The sequence below is a fragment of the Corvus brachyrhynchos genome, unplaced genomic scaffold (genome assembly GCF_000691975.1).
Source record: "Corvus brachyrhynchos isolate BGI_N302 unplaced genomic scaffold, ASM69197v1 scaffold10, whole genome shotgun sequence".
Classification (NCBI taxonomy): Eukaryota; Metazoa; Chordata; class Aves; order Passeriformes; family Corvidae; genus Corvus; species Corvus brachyrhynchos.
Genome location: NW_008236180.1, coordinates 2,275,605 through 2,288,878, shown reverse-complemented (window position 1 = coordinate 2,288,878; position 13,274 = coordinate 2,275,605). Strand labels below are relative to the sequence as shown.

At 40.5% G+C, this 13,274-nt stretch overlaps 1 protein-coding gene across 1 annotated transcript in view; it reads right to left on the bottom strand.

Annotated features, from left to right (window-relative positions):
- Positions 1-1,771: 1,771 nt before the first annotated feature.
- The window catches only part of LOC103615850 (protein-glutamine gamma-glutamyltransferase E), a 17,137-nt gene continuing 5,634 nt past the window's right edge, over positions 1,772-13,274 (bottom strand). Inside the window, exons 2-13 of the mRNA XM_017733121.1 lie at positions 10,890-11,057; positions 10,348-10,581; positions 9,687-9,805; positions 9,069-9,197; positions 7,967-8,144; positions 7,673-7,808; positions 6,659-6,762; positions 5,947-6,192; positions 4,703-5,008; positions 3,888-4,045; positions 3,547-3,680; positions 1,772-2,158 (exon numbers count right to left, since the gene is read on the bottom strand). Coding sequence (XP_017588610.1) covers positions 2,011-2,158; positions 3,547-3,680; positions 3,888-4,045; positions 4,703-5,008; positions 5,947-6,192; positions 6,659-6,762; positions 7,673-7,808; positions 7,967-8,144; positions 9,069-9,197; positions 9,687-9,805; positions 10,348-10,581; positions 10,890-11,057 — 2,060 coding nt within the window. The 3' untranslated portion in view covers positions 1,772-2,010. The remainder of the gene's footprint in view (positions 2,159-3,546; positions 3,681-3,887; positions 4,046-4,702; positions 5,009-5,946; positions 6,193-6,658; positions 6,763-7,672; positions 7,809-7,966; positions 8,145-9,068; positions 9,198-9,686; positions 9,806-10,347; positions 10,582-10,889; positions 11,058-13,274) is intronic.

The window sequence follows — 13,274 nt, the reverse complement described above, 5'->3', positions numbered from 1 at the left end:
CCCCCCCATTTCAGAATCTCTTCTGTGAGTCTGTATTGGAGTTGTCTTTTAGTTAGACACATTAACTTCATGTGCATGGAGTGTTGCAGGGGAAGGTCTGATTTAAAGGTTTCTCCTGTTTCTGCTCATGCAATTCACTTGACTTTAGCACACTCTGGGTGTTTCACACACACAAGAGATGTAAAAAGAAGTCATTAAGCGTGTATCTACATTCTAAACTCAAGGCTGTGCTTGAGCTTGAAATCTACTGTGGTTTACTGTAGCCCAGAGGAGGCCACCAACACAATCAGAGGGATGGAGCCCCTCTCCTGTGAGGAAGTCTGAGGGAACTGTGTTTCTTCAGCCTGGAAAAGAGAAGGCTTTTGGGTGATTTAATTGTGGCCCGCCAGTATCTGAAGGGAGCCTACAAGAAAGATGGAGAGAGACTATTTACAAGGGTATGGAGTGACAGGACAAGGGGAAATGGCTTCAAACTGACACAGAGTAGGTTTAGATTGGATATTAGAAAAGAATTCTTCCCTGTGAGGGTGCTGAGGCCCTGGCACAAGTTGCCCAGAGAAGCTGTGGCTGCCCCATCCCTGGAAGTGTTCAAGGCCGGCTTGGATGGGGCTCTGAGCAACCTGGTCTAATGAAAAGTGTCCCTGCCCAAAACAGGGGGATTGGAACTAGATTATCTTTGAGGTCCATTCCAACCCAAGCCATTCTATGGATCCATGATTTACACAATGAGAACTCTTGGCTCTGGCAAGCCTTGAGGAACATCAGGAAAAAAGAGAAGCTACTAATATGGGTGCCTTGCACAGCCTCTCTGCAGCTCATCCCATTTTATGTCCATAAAATACTGACATCCTGGGACTGGCAGCAGGAAACCAGGGCAGCTGCAGGTGCCCTTCTAAAGCAATTCTGCAGGCTACAAGGACAAAAGAACTTTATAACCAATCTGACCTTGGACTCCTCAACAGTGAGAAGTCCCTGTGACAAGTCACAATACCCTGTGTAGTGTGGTGGAAGTTGGGGCACAGAGTTAAGATTTTATTGCTTCCTGGCCCAGCACTGCAATAGAGCAGCAGCTTGGCTTTCCAGCCACTTTACCTACACAGTCATTTTCAGTCAGAGCTTGACATACTCTTACACAGTTATTGCCCATAAACCAAGTCATTCACTGGGCTACCCCTACTTCACTGGAACCCATCATTTAGCCTGTACCAGTCCTCCCATAAAGGCTTTAAGTTTGCTTTACTAAACTCGAATCTAAGAGATGATTTTCTGACACATAATCTATAGTGAAGGACTCCTAACTGTTCTCAAATCAAAGTACCCTCAGGCTTAAGATTACCCTGCCTTTTATTCCCGAAGAAGACTTTCAGCAAGTGCAAAATATCAACATGCTAAAATATGTACACTGAGCTGGGCAATTACCCCAATGTTTGATGAATGGCTCTCAAATTGGACACCACCCAAATTCCTGTTGAACATTTCCTATGCCTCATTTGGTTACTGTGATTTACCAAAAAAAAAAAAAAAACCAACCCCAGGAAAAATGTCAGGACAGAGTTTGTAGCAAAGAAGGCAAAGCTAAATGACATAAATTGTGCAAGTCACCCTCACTCTTTTCTAGTATCACAGTTCCAGTAAGGAGAAACACTGCTTTGGAAGTCCACTGGATAAGGCTTTCAATATGTAATAATGAGTTTATGAATGTTTGTGCAGAGACTTCTGGAACCAGGAGGATTTAATTCCAAAGAAAGCCACACAAAAATCAGTCTCTAAGTAGAAGGTAAAATGTTCTTTTTAATAACATGGACACTCAAAACAGTAAATGAAGAATCAACCATTCCTCAGTTTATTTAAAATTACAATGTCAAATTGCAATGATTTGATGTTGGTGACCCTTTATCAGAGGAAGTGAAGATTTCTTTTGCTGATTATCTCAATGTTTTCTATACAAGATTTCTTATCACATTTTGTTCAGTTTATACACACACAGACCACTCCTTGTATATCTTCATGTTAGTTAATCACATTTACCATCTTAAAGGTCTTGATATCTGCAAATTTATCACAGGAGAAATTAACAAGTAGATGTTTGGGACCCGCCTCAGAAGGGATAAGTTTAAACTTGGTACTGGATTTCTCACTGGCTTTCAGTGGTGGTATGCTACAAAAAAGGAAACAGAGGGAAAATATAAGTTGAAAACAGGCTTATGCATCATGCTTGAGTTTCTTCACTAATCATCTTTCACCTGGAGTAAGAATTCTTATCACTTCAAAGTAAGATGGCCATGAAAAGACCACACATGACTTGGCTATCTGATAAGTATTTAAAGCCTCAACTCCATACATTAGGGCTCTCAAAAATTCATTATGCAGTAACCCAGATAAGCCCACAAAGAGGGACATAATAATATGTGAGATAAGACTTCATGCAGAACAGAGGGTGTAAGACATTACTCAATCATTGCAAAATATAATCTGAGAGCATGAAGAATGTTAATTCCAATGCCTGAATTAGAACAGATTATAGCACCAAGAAAACCTCGGTGTTTACAGAGCAGGAAATTTTGAATGGAGGTTAAAATGTTTTACACCAGTGTATTTTGTAATTCTTGGAAACTCTTGTTAATGTTTTTCCCTTACCCTGTAATATTGTCTTGTCTTGCCTGAGGATAAAATTGTATGGGATAGACAACATGAGGCTGGTAAATTCCCTCAGGAGAGCTCATAAATGATGGGATGGACCATTCCTAATTGCTCAAGTGCAAATGGCAATGTTAAGTTGCTGTGTTTGTTTGTTTGTGTTTGCTTGTGTATTCAGTTAAAGAGCATGTTCCCATATCCCAGGTATTTTCCAGAAATAACTGCCTTTGTTAGGATTTGTTGATATGCTAAGCATGGAGCAGACTTGGCTTTGTGCTTTTCAGAGGTCCCACCCTGTGAGAGCGCAACCTGTGTCTAAGCAGTACTAATTTTTGTTCCCAAAGCTGAGACTGGTGTATCTGCTTTTTACATGTATTTCTACCTGTTGGATATAAATATAATTTGTTTAGAATGCTGAGCACCCAGATTGGCACCTGCAGTCCATTTAATAAAGTGAAAAAAAAGTCCTTGTTAATATAGGTTGTAATTTGGGTAAGTATGGACAGAAATAGTCATGTATCCTATTGTTGGCCTTTGATCAGAACAAGAAGGTGCAACCTGTCTAGCCTATAGCAGAATAGACAGCCTCAGCAACATTTACAGCTTGGGTAAGCATGAATTTTTTTTCTTGGAACTGTGTGCTCCTGCTAGATAGGCAGGAAAACAAGTTCTGTCCAATTATGACAGCAATTATTTGACCTCCCAAACCGTGGAGCCAAAGCCCAGCCTAGATGAAGGGCTGGTTCATTGCTGTGTGCTTTGTTATGAGATGTTACACACTGAGTGGCCTCCCAAGTTACAGCAAGAAGAAAATGATGTCTCATCCCATAGTCCAGTTCCAACTCATCCATGCCCACATTCTTGCTCATGTATCTTTGACAGCAGAAATCAGACATTTCTCATACTTACCGTAACTCCAGGATTCCTCGGAGCAGGTCATTGCCTTCCACCTGCAGCACACAGTCCTTCACCTCTGTATTGGTAGGATTGGTAAATGCCACTTCCACAACCACCTCTTCATTCACTTTTGCTTCACCAAGTACCTGTGCAAAGAAAATCCTTGTGAGGCCAGGTTCTCAGTGGTCTTTTCTATCTGAGCCTTTTCAGGCATCAGAAGAGGAGGTATTAGGAGATGCTGTGATGGACCGTGGCAGAATGTGAGCAGAACATTTCTTTCAGGGAAGAAAGTGCTCAAAAACAGCTCACTTTCCCTTTTCTCTGCCACTGCAGTTACAGCAAAGGAAATTTACCTGTATGTCGATGGCAGGATTGTCCAGGGTGATGTTTCTTTGCACGAGCACTTGAATCCCATCTTCTACATGACATAAAGCTGTGACCTGGATTGTTTTGTCTGTAGTTAACTGCTGCTGGTATTCAGGATACTTTATCTTAATGGGAAATTGTTTTTCTGGAAGGAAAAAAAAAAAGGAATTGGTACATGCTTTTATAAGCCCACAGAGCTTCATACTTAACATTAGTATTTTCCTTTTATGCTGTCACTAGGACTAGGAGGGCCTTCAACCATCACTGGCAAAATTAATTCATGCAAGTCTATCAGTTTGCTTTAGATAGATCGTGATTTTTTCAATGTTATCCCTTCTCCATTCCCTATTACTGTATTGCCTGGCTTGTTTTCCTCCCTATTGCTCTGAAAGATGCAACAGTGGGAGTTTAAGGAGTTTACTGGTGCCTCTCCAGAAGTTAAGTTACATACTAAAGAAATTAATTATTATTTCTGCTTCTTGCTAATGACTTGAAGCCTAAGATTAATACAGGATACTATCAGTTGTGATTCAATGATCTTTCACCTCACTTTAGAGATGCTGATATATCTCTTATCCCAGGCTCCTAATGGTAACATTTTCCAAAATGTGAAAAGTACCTGGGAACATGATAGTGGGACACATGCCTTGTTAATGTATGTGCAATGTAATATTTTTCTCAGCCTTTTCTTTGTAGGGATTTAAGATTGCTGTTTGTTAGAGCTTTTTCCCCCAAGCTGACCAGCCTCCAATGCCCATTTACTGATAAAACCATTATGATTAAAAGTTATTTGAAAAATTACCTTCCTTTGGAGCCAGAGTGACAGATATGGAGTCCTTCCAGATCTCATTAACTGGTCTTCTAGTATACAGAGTACTCCATGCAGTCATATTTACATTTACAGTCTTAGCATCAGATTGTAAATTTTCAAGAACCAGAAGTAGGTTGAGATCTTTGCCAACTTCTAAAGAGCCAGCCACCTTGAATTTCCCTGAGATGTCAGGCTTCTGTTCAATTTCCTCTTGTGTCGGTGCTGTAGGATCAAATTTATCCTCAAGTCCTAGCTTCTTACGGGCTTTTTTAAAAATATCTCTTTCTTTTGCAGAACCTGTCAGGGAGAGCCATGAAAATTATCCTCAACAGTTAACATGCATCTCTTATTTTACATGGCTGCTGGAGACAAGCTAGAAGGACGTAGTGTCTGTATTTAGAGATAAATAGACCTTCTGTTTTCCACAGCCATACCTCATTTTCTGGATCTGCAGTCAGTAATGTCACTGTCCTTCTAATAACTTTTTTTTTTAACATAAAATCTTAAGTCTAAAGTTTCTCTTTCCCCATTTTTATCCCTTTTTACGGCTGTAACATTTAGAAATGTGAATTCTTATTTGCTAGTACAGAGAAGGCCCCAATGTTGGGGAAGGCTGATGGCACTGTGTGGTGATTTGACTCTGGCTGGCAGCCAACCATCCACCCAGCACCTCATTCCCCATTTCCATAAGAGGGGAGAAGGCTCATGGATTGAGGTAATGACAGTTTAACAGGGAAAGCAGAAGCTGCCCATGAGCAAAGGAAAAAGAGAAACACAAATGGGCACAATCAGACCCAAAGGACTGACAAGGTGCTGTGCTCTTGGACCCTTTGAAAGAGTTTCTTCTCCTGGGCCTAAGTGCTGGTTTAGCTTAGGTTTCTGTAACAGGCCTTTCATCCTGCAGACAAATAACTGAACTGTAGCCTAGTTCTCACTAAGCAGAGGCAGACATTGCATGTCAGCAATAGGCAGATGGAACAGTAAATGCTTTCTTTGGGGATACTTGGACTTGCCTTATTTACGTCCCATAAAGCAACTCCATATTAGAAAAGGCAAGCCAGTATTTTTTTCACTCAGTACCTTTTGTTCCCTCTTCTGTACGAATCAAATAAATAAAGTATAAATTCTGCTCCTACTTTATAAAAGCACAAAATTTACTACAAAGAGACTCCAAGTTTATATACTTTTGGGAATGAAGCAGCTGTGTGATCAGAACAACCAGTGGTTTTACTTACCTTCCTCATATTTATAATCACTGGTGACATCTACACGATCATCTCTACCAACTGCCTTTGTACTGATGGAGACACCAATTTCTGTAGATGTAGAGAATATTAAAGTTTTCTTTCCAGTGGCAGAGTCATAATTCCAGTACATACAGTCTGCATTCACTTCTGCAAACACGAATGGGCAGTCATAGTCCAGATCTACTTCTCCTTCTTTGATGGCATACCGTGAGGCAGGACCACACTGATAAATTCCTACAGCATCAAGGAAAAAGAATTTAGGCATAATTAGGTCTTTGACAGTAAGCAGATTATTAGACAGATATTTATCACTGACTCCTGAATTACCCAATGCTGCTGTCCCATTCAAGCCCTTTCATCCACATAAACCCTCATACCAGGCCAGTCATCAATGTATCTTGTGTTTACTCTGAGAGTACACTTGATTTTTTTATATTATCCCTTAATTTTCAATGGCCTTTGATACCTACATTGGAAATACAGGAATTGCTGTAAAAACTGCTCCTGGAAGTCTAGCTTCTTTCTTGGCATCCACAGATGATCTGAAGCTAATGCAACCGATAAAGTATTTTCTTCTGCAGCTATTTCTGAGCAGGTTGACAAATTGCTTTTACAATGATTTTACTTTTTTTCCCCTTCTCTCTAAAAGTGACTGACTTTATAATTTTTCAACATTATTCCTGAAATAAAATTTGAATACCTCCACTTTGTTCTTGGGGAGTTGCATCCAGAACTTGCCATCCACTGTATGAGGGGCCCAAGTCGTTGCGTGTAAACCAGCTTTCATTCCAGACGTGGAAATTCCTGTGTGCAAGAATGAACAAAGTAAGCCACTAGTATGTATTCATGAGTTCCTGTCCACATCCTTTAATCAGCCATTTTAGTTAAATGGATCAAATGCCTTCATTTGCACAGGTTCTTATCTGAGACTCACCACTTCTACCCTGACCCTGACTACATTAACTAGAAAGGTGCTGAAAATTGCATTGTGGAATAAATATAAATGCTCAAGGGCAGAAAACAAATTTGTGAAATTATACAAAATGCCTTGAGAGGCTATTCTTCTCCAAAAGCTATGGGCCCATGCACTTCCTTAGTTATAGCTGGTTTCCTTCTGGCACAATGCTACAGTTATACATGTCACTTATATTTAGAAGGGGTCCAGAACAAGAAGGGGAGTAAACAGTCAAAAAATGAGGGACTACTGCTCTTTGCTGAATGCAAGCTTGTTTGAACTGCATTTGATGCTTAATAGAAGCAGTAGTTAAATTATTTTCACTGCAAATGATACCACTACAAGAAAAGCAAATAAAAAAAAAAGGCAGGAAAGCTGTCTCTGTTGAACTTTTACAGTTTCATGTGAACTGGTTTTGAAGAAGAGTTTCAAACTAGGTTAAGTCCCCACTGTTTGATACATCCAGTGCAATATTGCAAATTTTCAATCATCTGTGGTGTCGTATCTGTAACTTTGCCTGCCCTGGCTTCAATTAGCTGTTGTAATTTGGGTCACAATTCTTTCCTTAACTGAGAAAGAATGAAAACACCAAGTCTGGTACTATTATTTTGTAGTATTTTTTTATTGATCGTCTCTGTGTGTGTAGTAGTTTTTAAGGCAATTTTTAAGAAGATAAAGCATTTGCCATTAGAAGCTATGCTCTGCACCTGAGGACACTATAGGCATTGACAAGCTCTAATATTAAATATTGAGCCTTACCATATGCTGTCAGCTCCCCTCTCCAAATGATTTCCATCTGCATCATAAAATTCATCCACACGCAGATTTTCATCTGCATCATGGGCAGAACTGAAGTTTGTAATTGTACGAGTGGGAATCCCCAGACATCTAAGCACTAAAGAGTGAAGAGAAAACCACAGTCAGGAAGCAATATTTCTGCAGGTTTCATATAGCATAGTAATGTCTTCAGAGACTTCCATATAGGAAGTATTATTAGTGCTTCATTTAACAGAATCTGTGCAATGTCAGTCATGTGTGTGACATAAAACATACCTGTAGTCAATACTGCTGCAAAAACCCAACATTGTCCATATTTAACAGGTTTGAATCCTGATTTCTTCCAGCTTTGCAGGATTTCACCACTTCCTGTCCAACTGCTGGGATTTTTACCACCCTCATATTTTCCACTCCAGTTTCCTAGCACCACCCCTAGGTCATCATTGGCGTTGACCTGAAAAGATATTCACTAAATCTATGATGAGGTAAATTAAGAGTTTACTACCTGTCTGAAAGGGGCCTGGGAGTTACAGAAAATGCCATATTGAATTTGAGCCAACAGTGCTCCCTCCTCAAAAAGGGAAAGCTCACAGTAGACAGCACTGGGAAAAGTGTGACCAGGAGGTTGAGGGAGGTTGTTAACCCCCTTTAATTATCCCCAGCAAGGCTGTGCCAGGAGTCCTGTCTCTAGTTTGGGGTCTCTCAGTTCAAGGGGATGTTGAGACACTGAAGAGGACTCGGGAGGGAGGGCTACCCAAATGGTCAGGGGTCCTGGAGCACACAATCTACAGGGAGAAGTTGAGTGCAGTGGCCTAGTTCTGTCTGGTTAAGGAGGGTGGGGGGAATGTAAAACCAGCTTAAAACCATTTGAATGTGTGTTCTAACAAACCTTTCTCTTTTATATACCAAGAGGCAACAGCAGAAAGCTGTAGCTTGGGAAAATCATATTTGACATAAGAGACAAATCCCTCATTAGGAGGGTAGTGCAGCTCTGGACTGCTCACCCATAGAGGTGGCAAATCCATGGCTGAGCTGATCTACAGTAGTAGTACAGAAGTACCACTGTACTTCCACTTCAAATGGCTGGCTGGACTAAAGACCTCCAAGGAACTGGTCCCTCAACCACCCCATGTCTTATATTTTCAGTTCGACTCCTGGATATCAAAGTGATAAGTATCAGAACTACCCCAGAGGAGATAAATCTAGGAGGCTCAGATCAGATGACCACGTAGGGGTTTCTCTGGCCCATACTTCACCACCCATAATATCTGGTGCATACAGAGGCCTAAAATTCTCTAAGAAATGTCTTCATATTTACTTTCATTGACTACTTTTAAAGGACACTTAGTAGTTTGGACTTTTTGAACATGTTGCTTACCATTGCACTGAGAACACGGCCCAGATACCTGGGGTCATGTCGGTGAGATACATCAGTGACAGGATCCTGACGGTAGTATAAACTTCGATCCATTATGGAGAGGCAAATATTGAGGATATCTCCTTGAAACTATGGTACAGAAATAAATCAGTGTTGTGGAAACACAGATTAGTCTACAAAAAAGCAGGATGCAGAGAGCCATATAAGGATTGAATGTTTTTTGTTAATCACCAAATGAAGTGCTGCAGAGCTCAGCCAGGCATTACCATATAAAAATGTGGCCACAACAAACTCTGAAGATCAGAAGTCACAGAGCTTTTCAAAGCTTGTAATCTGTGGACTCGAAGCCTCTCAAGCATTGCTGCAGTACTTTACTACTCTAAGGCTACTTAGTCTTAGTAAAGACATAAAGGTGTCTGCTGGCTGCACTTCCAATGTAGAACAGGGACTAGTAAATTACAAATTCTCGTATTGATCAGTGAAACAGGGCTTGGGACAAGTGCTGATTTCAACACCAGAGTCCTGCACTTCATAGATATGCAACGAACTGGAAAAAGCAGATGACCCAGTTCATGCAAAAACAATATCTGGTGACCCAGTTCATGCAAAAACATTTACCTGGCCAAAGTTCCATCCAAAGCTGCTGATACGATTTTTATTGCCTGCAAAAATTATGCCAAACTCTTCTAGCACATATTCCTCGCACTCAGCCTTGTTAGGCATGAACACATCATCACCTGAAAAACCAAAACAGAGAGATGTACAAATATGGCAGGCAAAATAAAACAAAACCTCAGGAGTCTTGCTCTCTGTCTATAAGAGTGCTAACAGATAGCCACCCTTTGCTGTTCTTGCTGCTATAAACAGATCATGCAACTCGGGATCTTCTACAATTAGAGAAAGGGGTGGGAGGTGTCTGAGTGAAGAGGGAGGTATGACACTGCCAAATCTGTGAGAAAATGGTAAATATGACTCTTTTTTTGGTTCTGTAGAGGCCAGACACACTCTTCTAAACTTGTGCAGCAGGAGGCAAGCTCTGTCAAAAGCAGAACTTTATCTTTTAGGACAGTGAGCTCTTCAGTATGTATATGCTACAGAGCTGATTTTTCATACCAGAAGGTCCTAAGAAACTGTTAGACACATTTTTTTTTGGTCACTGATACATTATGTTGTCAATGTTCAGCTGCTATATTAAAGTATAGATCAAATGGAGAAGCTGCAAATGTTAATGAAGCTAAAAGCAACTTTGGTCTTTAGAGGAATTTCGACATGTTCATACCTGAAGACCAAGGGTTAAAAAGCAGAACAAAAGTGCCAAGACTTGCTGGAGAGGAGCTGCCAAGTTGAACACTCAGCTTGTAACGTCCAATGACAGCATTATGCGGGCTGGAAATGGAGACGCTCACAGAGTTGGAACTGGTGGACTGTAGAACTGCACTCCAGCCCTCCTTGCTCACTGTGCTGGAGATACCAAATGTGGCCAGGGTCTTGGTTGCCTTTGAGGGTTTTGGACCTTTTAAGAAAAACAAACAACATTTCTTTTTCCATGCCTTGCTGAAATAGAGATTTAGTCATCAACAAACTCAGCAGGGATGTAGCCCTCCCCTCAGATGAATTTGTGCCGTATATTGGCAACTGAAGGAAGCTGTGGCTGCTTACTGAGGTAGGAGTAATACAACAAACACCTCACACAGTTCCATGGCTATGTGAGCGAGCATGTTGGCTCTGAGGTATTCTCTTGCTGCTCTGTAGTGCATATAAGGCCAAAAGAATATCCTGAGGCAGCATTACTCTCTCTGTGAAAGAAGCTGGGGGCCATACCTGTTTCTGCAAGGAATATTAAATTTTGCTCAGGCTTTTCTGTTCCATTGAAGGTGATACTGAAGGCCTGTCCTCTCCTCACAATCAGTTCTTCACTAGAAAATTTACTTGTGTGGTGTTCTCTTGCATTTTCTTTCAGATGCCAGTTGGTACTTGGCTGCGTTGCAGCTAGAAAAAAATGAGAAGAGCAAGAAAACTTGAGGGTACATCCAAAGAAGAAGGAGCACAAACACACTCTGAAGAATTGCTTATTACTTTCTACAGGTAACTGGTAACCATGTGAGGCTTCCACCAAAATTAAAAATAATTTAGATGTGAGCTTTGTTTTTCTTAAAGAGACTCCATTTTGCATAGGCTGTTAGAGATTATCTGCATAATTAAATATAGGAGTACTATATCCTGTACTAAAGGAAAATCAGAAAGGCATCTAAGAGAAGAGAAACCTGAGAGAATTGAATATTTGTGAGTTACTTGGATAAAAATCTGGCTGAACTCAATTCTATCAAGGTGTCATTCATTCTGACATGGTGTCATCCTAACAGAGGCACAGCCTTGGTGCCTGTGAATGAGGAATAAAGAAACCTGACTGAGCTGGAAAACAGTTGTGTATTTTAAGCCATGATGCCATCTCTAGCTCCATTATGTCCCACAGCTGCCACTGTTGGAAGCACCTAACAAGAACATGTTGATGGACACTGGGCTGTCATTGGTGCTGGGAGAGGTGGCAGAATTGGAGAGAGGACACTACTAAAATATGCTGTAGAAAGTTCTTGCATGTGAACTATGGCTTCAATCAAAGGCCAGAGAATAAGCATCTGAGATTGGCTTGGATCTGACATCGTCAGAGCCTATGGAGGGATTTCTAGTAAGAGATGGCTTGATGGTTTAAATGAAGTGCAGAAGTACAGAAGAAAAAGATTTTTTCTCCGCCTGCGAAGAGGGAGAATAGGGAAGAGTAAGAGTGTGGTGCTTAGGAGTGGAAAATTGTTACCCTGTGCCATCATCGAGTAAAAAAATAATCATCCTATGTTCAACCAGATTTATTAATGTAAAGATTTTTTTACAGCATGGTCTTAAATTTATCAAGTTCAGACAAGCCTTAATATAACTACATTGGTAGTTTTAGCAATGTAGTCACAGTCCAAATGGAGAGGAACATGGGTTTTTTACAGTATTGATGCGAGAAGCATGAATGAGTTTCTGAGGAACATATCTACTATTAAAAAAAAAATTTTCTGCAACTTAGTGGTGAAGCACATCTATTGTAGAACGAGCTGAGGGCTCAGGCAGTTTTGCCTTTAAAAAGGCAGGAGTTGGAAAATCAACATGGGATGATTTATAATAAAGGTCAGTTTGCATATCTATAAATATTAGCACATGAGCAAAAACCCACCACAGCAACAAAGCAACTGCTAAAAAACCCCCCAAATTTTTGTATACTCTCTGCCTTAACTTCAGGTTTCAGCCTTCTCTGCTCATTGCAGCCTTCCTCAGCCTTTGCAATGATACATTCTGCTTTGCTTCTTTCTCTCATGTCAGATTTGTCAGTCTATCATTTGCACTTTTCTGACAACTCCAAATAGCTGCAGACTTTCCCCTCCTATTTGCAAAATACAACATTTTTATGTCAGTTAATATACCTGTGCTGCCAAACCTTGTTCTGATAAGCTTGCTTTTCCCAAGCACACAATAAATGAAAAAATGCAATTCCCGTGAAAATCCTTCTCCTGACTCTTGATGGAAGAATTTTCTATTACTTTTTTCTTGGATCAAAACTCCTTAGAGAAGTAGTGATCTCTCAGTGTCCATTGCAGAGCTGAACATGATGTATGGATGTAAGAAAATAACTAACAGCATCACGGGATGGGCTTCCCCCTTGCTCACCTTGGCCCATATCTGATCAATACGTCCTCTGTAGGCAGCTTCTGAAGCTTCCTCTGAATGGCCTCCTCTACTTCTGCTGGCTCAAGGAATGACTGATGCCTTTCACTTCTTAAAATCTGTTTGCAATGTTTCCTCTGGGGGTGGAGTTTGAGAGGCTGCCTTTGCCCCCAGCCTTGATCTGAGCGGTGGGGCTTGACGATTTATTTTTTATTCATTTTTTTCTTCTCTCAGTCCTCACATCCTCATCTTGTTTCCTTGAAACTTAACATCTGAAGCTTGGACAATATTCATTCCTAACAGTCTGGCCACTTGTTAAGAGTTTTTCAATGTATTTAAAGTTATAAGAACTTCAGCGTTTAGCTGCTTTTCTTGCTACTATAATGATAGAGCATAACTCCTTCTTGTAAAACACTGTTTTTAATTTGAAATACTTCATGAGCAATATTTACAGGGACATTTTCTTTAAATTAATTCCCTAAATCTGTTGTTTCGGAGCTGCTT